The following is a 12338-nucleotide window of genomic DNA, read 5'->3' as shown; positions in this document are numbered from 1 at the left end:
TTAAATTGAGGTTTTATTGACTGAGAATCATGAAGTCTGGCTGACTGTAGGTTGAATTGGGGCTGGGATGCAGCCTAGTCTTAGATGCTTGTCAGTGTGTGTGCTGAGTTCCCTCAGATATTTTGTTTTAAAATGGACTTTTTGTGGTGCTGTTTGCAGTGCCGCCCCGAGGAGTCCTTGAAGCTTTTTGTGCCACATTGCTGTAATGTCATAACTCACCTCACAGGCAGTAAGTTTCTAACATTTTCAGTGTTACTGTCTTGCTTTTGGGTTGATTTTTGGTCAGCATGAAAAGAATATGTAAAACTTCGGGGTGTTTTCTACAAGTTCATTTCAGCAATGGACAAATCTAAAAAACCTGAAATGACAATTGTGTAATTTCAAGGCCAAAATCTATCAGGTTGCAAAACCATGATTCCTCGAAAATGTCGCAGTTTCAAATGTCTCCAGACGTTGCTCAATTTCAGGGTGGTACATTGGCTGAAGTGACTTCCAGCTGGACATGGGTACAGTGTGAGTTGGAGGGTTGGAAGTCAGATTTTGGGATGGAAGCATCTGGATTCTGATGCAGCTTGTTTGGAAAACTTGGCTGCAGTGTGGTGACAGCAGTGCTTATCCCTTGTTCCTCTAGATGATGATGTATTACATGATGAAGAACTAGATAAGGAGCTGCTCTGGAATCTTCAGCTTTTATCAGAGGTATTCCCAAAAGCATTCTTCTCATGCTTGTGTGTCACTGCATCCTGCTTAATGCTCCTGAAAGGAGAAAAAAAAATAAACTTCTATTAAGGCAATGTAAATGTTGTATGAATGGCACTGGAGAGCTTCTGATTTTTACCTAACTTTGAATACAACATGAGTGGCTATTGTTTGAAGGAGATAAACACAGTTGTTGCACGTGGAATGAAATTAAAGCAGTTAGTGAGGAGGAGTGAAAGAAGAGAGATCAATGCAGGGAGAAACAGAAGAAGCTTTTGGTAAATAGAAATGTTTTAAAATTAATTTAAGAAAATACAGAAGTATTTCTAGAAAATTCAGGATGGAGTCAAGCAGAAGGCATCACTCAAACTTTTCCAGCAGCTTATGGAAGTATCAGTTCACATGCAAGTTCAGTGTGAGCTGGAGAATGGAGCCTGGCCGAGCTGGCTTGAGCAGTATGACCCTGTCCAGCCCTGCAGGACCAGGCTGATGTTTGCAATGTCTCTCTGTGCCCCCAGATCACTCGAGTGGATGGCAAGAAGCTGCTGCTGTACAGGGAGCAGTTTGGGAAGATACTGCAGCGCACGCTACACTTAACCTGTAAGCAGGGTTACATTCTGTCTTGTAACCTACTGCACCATCTTCTTCGTTCTGCTACACTTATCTACCCCACAGAGTACTGCAGTGTGCCAGGTGGCTTTGACAAGCCTCTTTCTGAATACTTTCCTATCAAGGCAAGGATTTTCATTTATTTAGGATTAGAGGATTTGACTTTTTTGTTGTTGTTGTTGTGTTTGTTTTTTTTTGTTTTTTTTTTTTTTTTAAGCACAGTCATATACTCTGTTGTTTTATTTGGAGATTTCTGGACGGTGGTAGCAGCAATAGAAAGTGATGCTTTGGGCTTTGAAATATAGAGCAAATGAACAATTAATTTAAAGTATATTGATAGCAAAGAATGAATACTGGCTGTTGTTTGAGTAGTTTTATAGTTTTGAGTAGTTTTATATGACTTACTAGTGGTTTGTGATGTGTGTTTTTTACTGTGATTGCATGACTATAATAAGTTAATACACAGCAAAGAGGTGTGGTGTTTTACAGGTCAGGAGAATGACAAATAATCATTCTACCATGAGCTTGAGATCAAATGAAAGCAGAAGTGGCAATATTAAAAGTTACTGAAACTGTCAGAAGTCATGTGCTGCTCTGCTGTTAAGACTTTGAGGTCAATTTATCAATATTTCAGTTTAAAGGCAGCAATTTTCAGCTGGCCTGTTTCAATGTACAACTGCATTTTGCTGAAAAGTGTTTTTACATAATTCCTAATTGCGTGTAATCTTCTGTTACTGAAAGCTGGCCCAGTTTTGTAACTGATGGGGACATCCATTTGGGCCAGGTGATCATTTAAAAATGAACAAAAATGTCCTGAATGCTAAACACCAAAACCCCCCAATGAAACAAACAAATTGACAAACCCACCAAAAAATCAACAATCACACAATTATTGTAAATTCCTCCTCTGAAACTGAAAAAATTCACAGTGACTTTGCTGTTCTCTATGAGAGTATGAAAAGTCTTGAGTTGTACTTAGGAATTTGTCTGAATTTATATCCAGTCGAAGGATTAATTAAGTTCTATTTCAGTTAGACCTGGGAAGTCCTTTTCCTTTTAGTGCTTTCAGATGTGTTATTTTCTAGGTATGTGTATAGGATTGTGATTTCTGTTTGTTTTTATGGCAGTGGTGTTTTTCCTGGAATTGACAGGAGAAGTACTTTATAGCAGTAGTCAGTTCACATGTGTTTGGGGCTTTTTTAACAATATTAAATGCTGGGTTTTTAAAGAACACAATTCAAATAGCTTGATTATTAAGAAATATCTTTATTTGCTGCAGGACTGGGGTAAACCAGGTGACCTGTGGAACTTGGACATCCAGTGGCACGTTCCTTCATCAGAGGAAATAAGCTTTGCTTTTTATTTGCTGGATACATTCCTGCAGCCTGAGCTCACCAGGCTGGAGCTCTATACACTCGGCGAGCTGGAAATGTCCAGGTAGGATGGAGAAGGTGCATGTATCCTTTCCTAGTAGTTACTTGCCAATCACACAGGCAGTACGAAAGTTGAGAGGAAAATACTATAATGTTGCACTTTGATGTTATTTTAAGATTTCCAAAGCTCCTACTTCAGCTCAGATAGCATCAAGATTTCCTTAAAGTAACACAGGAAATAAGTTGCTCACATTTTGCATTTTAATTTATCTTCAGATTGTAAAATATTCACTCCTAAAATATTCCCTCATCCTCCCCATGGAGGGAAGGAATTGTCTTGGCCTTGGGGTAAGGAGTTATTTCATAGGTTTTATCTGAGATTAAGATAAAATTCTTCAAAGCAATTTTCACACTAATTTATCTTACCTGCTCAGTTTTGAAATACCAAGTCTCCCATGTTTTCCAGAAAAAGAAGTTAAATATTGGGGTTTGTAGACAAATTAGGATGTTTCAAAAAAGCCTGGCTTGATTTCTGCAGTGCTTCCTCCTGTGTGAGGAACTGATGGAACTAAAGAAAAAACTTTCATAAACTTCACAAAAAAGATGTGGTTTGTCATTTGTGTTTTTTCAAGCAATTAACAGATTTAAGTAACCAGGTTTTCCTCTTTGTTTAAGAGATGATGTGCAGCAGTGTCTTGCCATTGTGCACAACTGCCTGATTGGCTCTGGGAACATTCTGCCTCCTCTCAAAGGAGAAAGGGTGCTTCATCTGTAAGTAGCATTTATTTTATATCCCAAACATTCTCAGTGATTATGTTCCTTCATGCTGGGTTTTAGTGCTTTCTTACTGCTGTTGTCACACAACTGCTGCTAGAAGCTTGCTTTTAGGGAACACTCACAGTAAATACCAAGATACAGAAAATTCACTCGTCAGGAGAGGACTCAAATTCTCCTGTCCTTCTCTACAACAGGGAGCCATGTGTGTTTCAGTGAGGGTGTTCACAGGTATGACAGAGACCAAATTTCTGCCAGATTAATGGAGCTGACAAGGCTCTGTTAACTGGGAAATCAAAATTCTGGGTTCAAGGTGTCCTTGTGATTTCCCTGCCTCTGACAAAGTCTGCCCCAAATGGATGGCTAATTTATAAATGTGAGAACTAAGGTATGCTGTTACTATATCCAGAAGTCTGTGTGCTACTGGCATGAAATTTAACTTGTTAAAATGAATTAAATGCCAGTGAAATGCACAAACTTCATTATTTCTGTAATGTGTAGTAATACTTAGTTTGTTTTCATGCAGGGTTCCAAGTCTGGTGTCTTTGGAAGAGACAAAGCTTTACACTGGTGTTGAATATGGTGAGTAGATCCCTGTCTGTTCAGGTAGGCTCTAAGTGCTGGTGGGAATTTTTAATTTCTTTTTTTTTTTTTCCTTTTGTAAAAACAATGAGTTTGTTTGAAGATGATAATTTTGATTCTTCTCTTTATAGGAATGGTTTTTTATGACCAACAACAGAGTTCTGTGTACACACAGTTTTATTTTCAGCAGTGATACAGAAGATACTGCAGCAATCTGCCTGGGGATGGGAGCTCTGTGTGTTCCTCAATTCCCGTATGCTAAATGAGCTGCCTGAACTTAGAAATAAAACCAACTGTCAAGGCAGATAAAGAAGGTTCTGTACCTATAAAACCCAAGCAGCTGAGGTGATAAACTGATGAGAGCTGTGTCCTTGGATATAAATGGTTGTTTTTATAGTAGTTCATACTGCCAGTTCTAAATAGTCTGCTCCACAATAAATTGCTTTTTATGCTATTGTATAATTAACAGAAAATGTTTTATTTTCTTTTAGATTTATCCAGGGAGAATTACAGAGAAACAATCGCAAGGGTTACAAAGAAACTGCTGCGTAAGTTTGATCACTCCTGTAACTAAAACCGTATCATACTTCAGTAGGATTTTATAGATGAGGAAATTGTATTGTTTACTTTGCCTATAATGCTGAAAGATAAGCTTTGCAGAAACAAAATTATTGCTAATTTTTAAAGCTCTTTTCCTGTCTGATTATACGTTTCATTTCTCCCAATTCCAGGTTACATTCTTGATAATTCAGAAGACGATACCAAGTCTTTGTTTCTAATAATAAAGGTATGTTTTACATTTGTAAAACTTCAAGGCAAGATGACTTGTTTTGCAAAACAATCACTCTTACCATCTCTTTCTTTCCACAGATTATCAGTGATGTTTTGCAGTTCCAAGGGTCTCACAAGCATGAGTTTGATTCACGATGGAAAAGCTTCAATCTAGTGAAAAAATCAATGGAGAACAGGGTCAGTGACTTGGCTTTGTGAAGCTTTGGTTCCTGAATTGCAGATCTGATACTGAACTCTAAACCAAGGGATGCCTTTTTTTACAGCTTCAAGGAAAGAAACAACACATCAGAGCCTTGCTGATTGACAGGGTTATGCTGCAGCATGAGGTATTTCTTCCCCTTCAATCCTCATTAATTTTCTTGAAAAGCTGCTTTGCATAGTTAGCTAAATGTCATCATAACAATATTCCTGCACTGGTGTTTTTATATGTGTGAAATGTAAAAACAATCTGTCCTTTCTTTGTGCTCACCATGAATTCAGCTGAGAACTCTGACGATGGAAGGCTGTGAGTACAAAACTTCCCACCAGGAAATGATCAGAGATCTTCTGTGTTTGTCCACGAGTTCTTATGGGCAGGTGAGGAGATTTGTGGAGTATTTTCCTGGTCTTTTCAAGTGATTCTACATCCTAAATATGTTGTTCTGGCTGTTTGCTTTTCAAATGATCTTGAAAACACCTCATTTCTGGCAACATAAAGAATCTTCTGTAAATTTGTAGCTGTTCTCATGTAAATACCAGAAGCAAGAAGTAATTTTTATAAACAGGGTGGGGTGTTAACAACCTTCCACAAATAATTTTGTTTCTGTGCACAAATACATGATAAAAACTTTATGCATAAATAACTGAAATGGATGAGGATGTTATTTTTATCTAGTAATTTTTTTTGTTTCAGGTCAGAAGTAAAGCTCAGCAAGCATTCTTCACAGCTCTGGGAACCTACAATTTCTGTTGCAGAGATATCATTCCCTTAGTTCTGGAATTTCTTCGTCCTGATCGGCAAGATGTCACTCAGAAGCAATTTAAAGTACTGCCTCATTAACTTGTTTTTGTGGCTGTCTTTTGAAAGTGTTTTTACATGAGAATTTTTAATGGGGAAAGTGGAATTTGCTTGTTTATCAGCATGACTGATGTTTTCCTGGCTAATATGCATGACTGGTATAAGGAATTATTTGTATTAGGTCTATTTTCAAGAGAAATGCTGTGTTTAAATATGTTTCCTGTGTGCTCAGGTATTACCAAAATGTGAGTTAGCACCTATTTTTAAGTTATGGAATGGAAATTGAGAAGCTGTAGTCAAGGTGAAGCAGTTGTGAATCATCTCCTCTACCATAATTGAGAAATCGGGCAGCCAATCTGTGGATAAATTAATTGGCAGGGCTTCCAGTCTCATTAAATGAAGAGGACTCAGTGCAAAATCTTCAGTAATTTGACAGTGAGGCTGAATGTTTATGAACATTTTAATGATTTGGTAGCTGCAGCTGAGTTTTTATTCTGTATGGGTGCATGTATATGTCAGTATCATGGATGAGCTGAGCTTTAACCTTCCCAAACTCCATCTTCCATTCCACAGGGTGCCTTATATTGTCTTCTTGGGAATCACAGCGGGGTGTGCTTGGCCAATCTGCACGATTGGGATTGTATAGCACAGACGTGGCCAGCAATTGTCTCTTCTGGGCTTAGTAAAGCCATGTCCTTGGAAAAACCATCCATAGTCCGACTCTTTGATGACCTAGCGGAGAAAATCCATCGGCAGTATGAAACCATTGGACTGGATTTTGCAGTGAGTGACCAAATCCTTGGTGTTCAGTCTTGTCTGTATGGACAAGGAAATTCTGTACTCTACTGATTCCAAAACAGAGACATAAAAACTTGGGAGTTCAAGTCCCAAATCTTTGCACTGTCCATCAACAGGTTCCAGAGAAATGCATGAAGGTGGCTGTTCTGCTGCAGAAGTCAGGACAGCCTAGTTCAGAGTTCCCAGCTCTGGGATCAGAGGAAATGCAGTTGGGAATTCAGCGACAGAAGGAGAAGAATGCTGAGGCTCTGAGGTGAGTTCAGCTTCCTTGAACTGCGTGTTAAATGTCGTCTCATCCAAAATGGCTAAACTGAAAAATCCCGAATGTCCAAGAATTGTTGGGCTGCATCTTCTCTCTACACTTTCATTTCCTCTTTGCGTCTTCCTTTTCACCTTCATACACCTTCTGTTGAGGAACTTTTCATCTATTTTTCAATGGATCTCTCAGTACCATGTGGTTGATAACTCCCTCTCTTTCTCTTAGGAACTATGAAAATTTGGTCAACATGCTGCTGGACTGTGTGGAACAGAGAAATCTGTGAGTCCCCTTTTTTGTGCATGAAAGCATTTTTTTGAGGTGGATTGGAGGTGGTTGCATGGATCAATATCCAGGAGGATAGTTACCATGGTTGTGGATTTATTTGCACTGGAAGCTTGATCTGTTAATATAAGGCATCAACACATCTTGGAGTTAAGCTTTTTCCTTAATTAGCCTGGCCTGTTACTGAGGTTTTTAATATTTTAATTACAAAAGCTCTGATTCTGTCTGTAACACTGACATCAGAATAGATTCTAATTGTTCCCATGATATTTGTGTTAAAAAACTTTTAAAATAATATCCCTATAGGTATTTTACACCATGTATTTTATATTTTTACATCTGTGTGTTCCCAGAACACTGAGGGCTTCCCAAAATGAGTTAAGTTCCTTGATTACAGCAGTACCATTCATTTATGTATTTACATAATCTTAATACGTGTAATAATTTCTGATTAAAACCAGTAGATAAACTTTGATATTTACACTCTGTTTTGAATATTTGGGATTTTTTCAGACCCTGGAAGTTTGAGCACATAAGCATTGGCTTCCTGTCCCTGCTCCTGAGGGATGACAGGATCCTGCCTGCCCGTGCCATAAAATTCTTTGTACAGTGTCTCAACCATGATGCAATTTTGGTTCGGAAGGTGAGCCCAGCTGAAGGATTTCCTTTGGGTCTGCAGCTCTTTGGGCTTTACATCATGCGCTTACAGGGTTTTGCTGAGATAAAGCACAAAAAACTGAGGTGGAACTCCCTCCTCCCCCTTCCAGCCACACACATGTACAAAATTCCCAATCCAAGAAATCACTGCAGTCGTGGCAGCGCTGTAGTGTGACATGTAAATCTGTAAACTGTGAAGATGTGGGATGGGCTGAGTCCTTAGTTATTTCAGAGTTCTTTTGCATGATTTCTTCTGCAGATGCCTGCTTTTCCCACCTGCAATTTATTTGAAGGGAGCTGTCAAAGTGTTTTGCTTGTTTTGTTGTGCCTCAGTGAGGCTCAAAACAAGCATTCTTTCCCCCAGAAAAATTATTAAAAAGTATTAAATTCAAATTATTAGAACAAAATTATCAATGAGGGTTTTCTGGCCTATAAAGTAATGCATGTCCTATATCCCCTGAAATAATCAGGATTATTTCCTTATGGGTTTACTTCAGTTTTCACTGGTTTTTTAAGGATGAAGAGCCACATCCTTCTGAGGGAAATGTATGGAATGAATACATTAATGCCCATTTTTTCCTTTTCTTTAGGTGGCCATATCAGCTGTGGCTGGGATTCTTAAGCAGCTTAAGAGAACACACAAGAAAGTCCCCATCTGCCCTTACGAAATAAGTATGTTTTATTGAATATAAGACATATCTTACACTTATCCTAAAATGTTTTTAAAAGCCTTCTGGTTAAATTAAATATAGAATCAGGAGCTTTTATTTTCTCCCTGGTTGTTAATGTTCTAAGCAAATAAGTAAATATGATACAGAAATAATATAATAGTTAATTTTTCAGTTTGGGGTTTTGGAGTTTTTTTGCTTTTGGGGGTTGTATCCTCTCTGAAAACTTGGTCATTTGTGAGAACAATTTGTATGTCTGCTTTTTAATTTTTATATTTTTATCATTTTTATACATGTTAATTTTTATTTTCCTCTTGGATCAGGTGGGAGCCCGAAGCCTTCCAGCATCCTGGCTGGTGACAGAGCTGACAACCAGTGGCTGCACTACAACAGCCAGAGCCTACCAAAGACCAAGGAAGCCTGGGAATCCTGCTGTTTTGTGGAGAAAACACACTGGGGGTATTACACCTGGCCCCAGTGAGTAGTGTTAGCATTGAGATGGAGTTGAGAGAGTCAGCAGGATAAATCCTATGGGAAATAAAATCCTATTTTATTATGATTTTTAATTTTTCTTATACATAGGTAGTTAATTTGATTGAACCACAAAAAAGTGTAATTTATTTTGTCCTTTTTTGCCTCTTGCTTGTTTTACCATTTCTAGGTGGGTTTTGTGTTGGTTGCTTTGGGGCTTTTTGTTTATTGTTTCTTTTCTGCCCATTTCTCTCTATATGGGCTATAGGCACAAAAAGGGACAAATTCCACATGGCTGTTTAACTGCTGCTATTAAAATGAAATATTCATATTGGAAATTAGATATATGTAGAGTATACTATCCTTTATAATTCTGGAATGCTTGTATAGCAAAACCTTTAATAACAAACTTCATTCTCTTGTAAATTTGCTTCTTTAAGTTTTGATCTTTTGGAGTTGGGGATAAGTTCTATTTAATATTGAGAACATAGAAAGCAACAACATGTGCTAGTGTATTTTAACTTATCTTTTGTTTTTAATATTCAGAACCATGACAGTTTATGCCCCAGTTGAGCAGCAGCCAAAGCTTGGGCGAAGGAGAGAGGAGCTGTCAGAGGTAAGAGCTGGAAGTTGGTGGGTTTTTTTTAATAGTACTTCTCCTTTCTTTTTTTAATATTGTCCGCAGATTACTGCGGAGATCCCCACAAGATGCTTTTAATTGTATTTTTCTGATTCTTACTGTGTCAGCATACCAGAAGGAGTTTAATTATTTTAATGTATTGCTGCTTCTCTTTCAGGGATCATGGAATAATTGTATTAATGAGCACTTTCTTGTTTCCTTTCAAATCACGATCAGAGTTGAGAACAAGGTCATTAATGACAGTGGGAAGGACTAATTTTTAGAGGTTGTGGTAATTCTCTATAAAAAGGAAGGGGGAAGTGGATAAACAAGGCATCTCTTTCCTTGAGAATTTAAATGAAACATGGGACTTGTAAAGATTGGGATATCACCATGACAAGCAAACACCTCTGAACTAATCCTTTTTTTTTCTTCTTGTTACAGGCAGAACAAATTATATATGATCACTTTTCTGATCCCAAGTTTGTTGAACAGTTAATAAAATTTTTGTCTTTAGAAGACAGAAAGGGAAAGGACAAATTTAATCCTCGCAGATTTTGCCTCTTTAAGGTAAGGAGAGTTCAGGCACTAAATTGCTCTCATTTTGTAGATAATTCCCAGAGCATGGAAAAGCCACAGACTGCTGGGCTCATACTGTTGCAAAACGTTGCTTTTTAAAGCTGCTCTGGCTAATTCTATTAATCCTCTCTTCTGATTAACTACTTAGGGAAACATATTTAGAGTATTGTAATAGTCTGAAGGACACTGGTGTATAATGCTCTTTTAAAAAGCAAAGTAATTTCACTTTCTGCACATTCAAACTCATGTGTTTCACAATTTTATAATATTAATGGGAAGACAATGTTTTAGGTAGTTCCTGAAGACCTTTTCCCATCCTGTTTTCCAGGGCCTTTTCAGAAACTTTGATGATGCCTTTTTGCCAGTTCTTCAGCCCCACTTGGAACAACTGGTGGCAGACTCCCACGAAAGCACCCAGAGATGTCTAGCTGAAATCATCGCTGGCCTCATAAGAGGTTCTAAACACTGGACCTTTGAGAAGGTGCTGGAGCAGTACTTTTGAGTCATTCTTGAAAGTTAGAGAGTAATTTTGAATTACTAACCCAATTAAAAGTTGATTGCCATACTTGGAGCACAATTCATTGTTTGGTTTGGTGCCTGTCCTTGCCAGGTGTTAGGAAAATGCTCTAGTATTAAAACTAGGACTGGTTTGCTGTTAAGGAGATGGCAAAGCTGATGTGGTTTGTAGTTTCCAATAGAAATAAGTGCTTATGTCTACCTTGGACTGCTGAATATTTATTTAATTCAGGCCTAGCTGTCTATGCCAAAAAATAATCCTGGGAGAATCAGTACAGAAATAAAGAAGACCTTTTAATATCTGCACTGGGTTTGAGATCCTTAAATAACAAAATCTTGTCTCTTGTGTTTTTGCTGGGCAGGTGGAAAAACTTTGGAAGCTTCTGTGTCCATTGCTTCGAACAGCTTTATCCAACATCACAGTGGAAACATACAATGACTGGGGCACCTGCATTGCCACCTCCTGTGTAAGTATCCCATTTTTTGTCTCCTAAAGCTGGATCCACTGTGGATTGCCATTCCTGCAGTGAACTGGGAGCTGTGGTGCTGGGTCACTGATGGGTCATAAATATCTTGGGTCAATAATTCTTCCACATCACTCAGCAGAACTCGGTGTAGTTTGTCAGCCAGAACCCTAATTAGCAAAATTCAGGCATTCAGATATCTCAAAAGTGAAGCTAAAATTCCTTCTGTTCTGATTGTATTTACCAATTAATTAAAACTGTGTATAGTTTTATTGAGGTTAATTGTGAAAACATACTGAGTGTTGCCCTTATTTAATAAATAAACCCAAGGGATGCGAAAAAAAAAGTCTCTGTCAAAACTTTCCTTATTTATACCTTATTTTATACATTATTTACATTTTAAACCTCCCTCATTTACTTACATCTCTGCTCCCTGTTCTTTTCCAGGAGAGCAGAGATCCTAGGAAACTACACTGGTTGTTTGAATTGCTGTTGGAATCTCCACTGAGTGGTGAAGGAGGATCATTTGTAGATGCCTGGTAAAATGAATTTGAACCGTTTTATTGTGGTCAACTAGAGTAGGAAATACAGCCTGGATAAGCTGTATTGAGAGGATGCTGTGCCAGCTGCCTTGTAGGGGAGGGGAAGCAAAGGCAATGCTTTCCAATTAGCTTTCCCACACAATTGCAGGTTCTTCATGATAATTTTTTTTTTTAATATAACTCAATTAACAGGATGGGAAGGTTTGGGGCTGGTAGAGCAGCAGTACTGTTGTTTTCACTGGGCAATTTTTACCCATCTTTGCTCATTGAAGGACACTCTGATGCACTGTCACACTTGTGCACATTCCCAAACAAAGTCTGGAGGGGACTGGGGAAGGAGGAATGTTCTGTATGACTAAAAATGAGCTGTTCTGATTCCCAGCCGGCTTTATGTGCTGCAAGGGGGCCTTGCCCAGCAGGAATGGAGAGTGCCAGAGCTGCTGCACAGGCTGCTCAAGTACCTGGAGCCCAAACTCACCCAGGTCTACAAGAACGTCCGAGAGAGGATAGGAAGGTCAGTGTTGTCTGCTGCAGTTCATGTTGGGTTTTAACTCTCCATTTTATTTGGATAGTTAGGTAGCTAAATAATTAACCTGAAAAGCATTAATGCTTGTAACAAAAATCAGATCAGTAATTATCAGACTTGCCTCAGAAATT

At 38.3% G+C, this 12338-nt stretch overlaps 1 protein-coding gene across 1 annotated transcript in view; it reads left to right on the top strand.

The window, feature by feature from the left end:
- Positions 1-12338, top strand: part of PSME4 (proteasome activator subunit 4) — a 42377-nt gene that overhangs the window by 21869 nt on the left and 8170 nt on the right. The window contains exons 16-39 of the mRNA XM_083856912.1: positions 160-229; positions 632-699; positions 1218-1433; positions 2588-2745; positions 3357-3452; positions 3982-4037; positions 4529-4585; positions 4769-4824; positions 4908-5006; positions 5093-5155; positions 5310-5405; positions 5722-5853; positions 6400-6609; positions 6741-6877; positions 7109-7162; positions 7679-7808; positions 8413-8494; positions 8814-8967; positions 9508-9577; positions 10025-10150; positions 10488-10640; positions 11038-11142; positions 11587-11678; positions 12064-12195. Of these exons, the coding sequence (XP_083713038.1) occupies positions 160-229; positions 632-699; positions 1218-1433; positions 2588-2745; positions 3357-3452; positions 3982-4037; positions 4529-4585; positions 4769-4824; positions 4908-5006; positions 5093-5155; positions 5310-5405; positions 5722-5853; positions 6400-6609; positions 6741-6877; positions 7109-7162; positions 7679-7808; positions 8413-8494; positions 8814-8967; positions 9508-9577; positions 10025-10150; positions 10488-10640; positions 11038-11142; positions 11587-11678; positions 12064-12195 (2612 nt within the window). The remainder of the gene's footprint in view (positions 1-159; positions 230-631; positions 700-1217; positions 1434-2587; positions 2746-3356; positions 3453-3981; positions 4038-4528; positions 4586-4768; positions 4825-4907; positions 5007-5092; positions 5156-5309; positions 5406-5721; positions 5854-6399; positions 6610-6740; positions 6878-7108; positions 7163-7678; positions 7809-8412; positions 8495-8813; positions 8968-9507; positions 9578-10024; positions 10151-10487; positions 10641-11037; positions 11143-11586; positions 11679-12063; positions 12196-12338) is intronic.

This window comes from Zosterops lateralis, assembly GCF_965231275.1.
Source record: "Zosterops lateralis genome assembly, chromosome: 3".
NCBI lineage: Eukaryota > Metazoa > Chordata > Aves > Passeriformes > Zosteropidae > Zosterops > Zosterops lateralis.
Note: the sequence above shows the minus strand (reverse complement) of the source record. Positions and strands in the feature narration are given on the sequence as shown.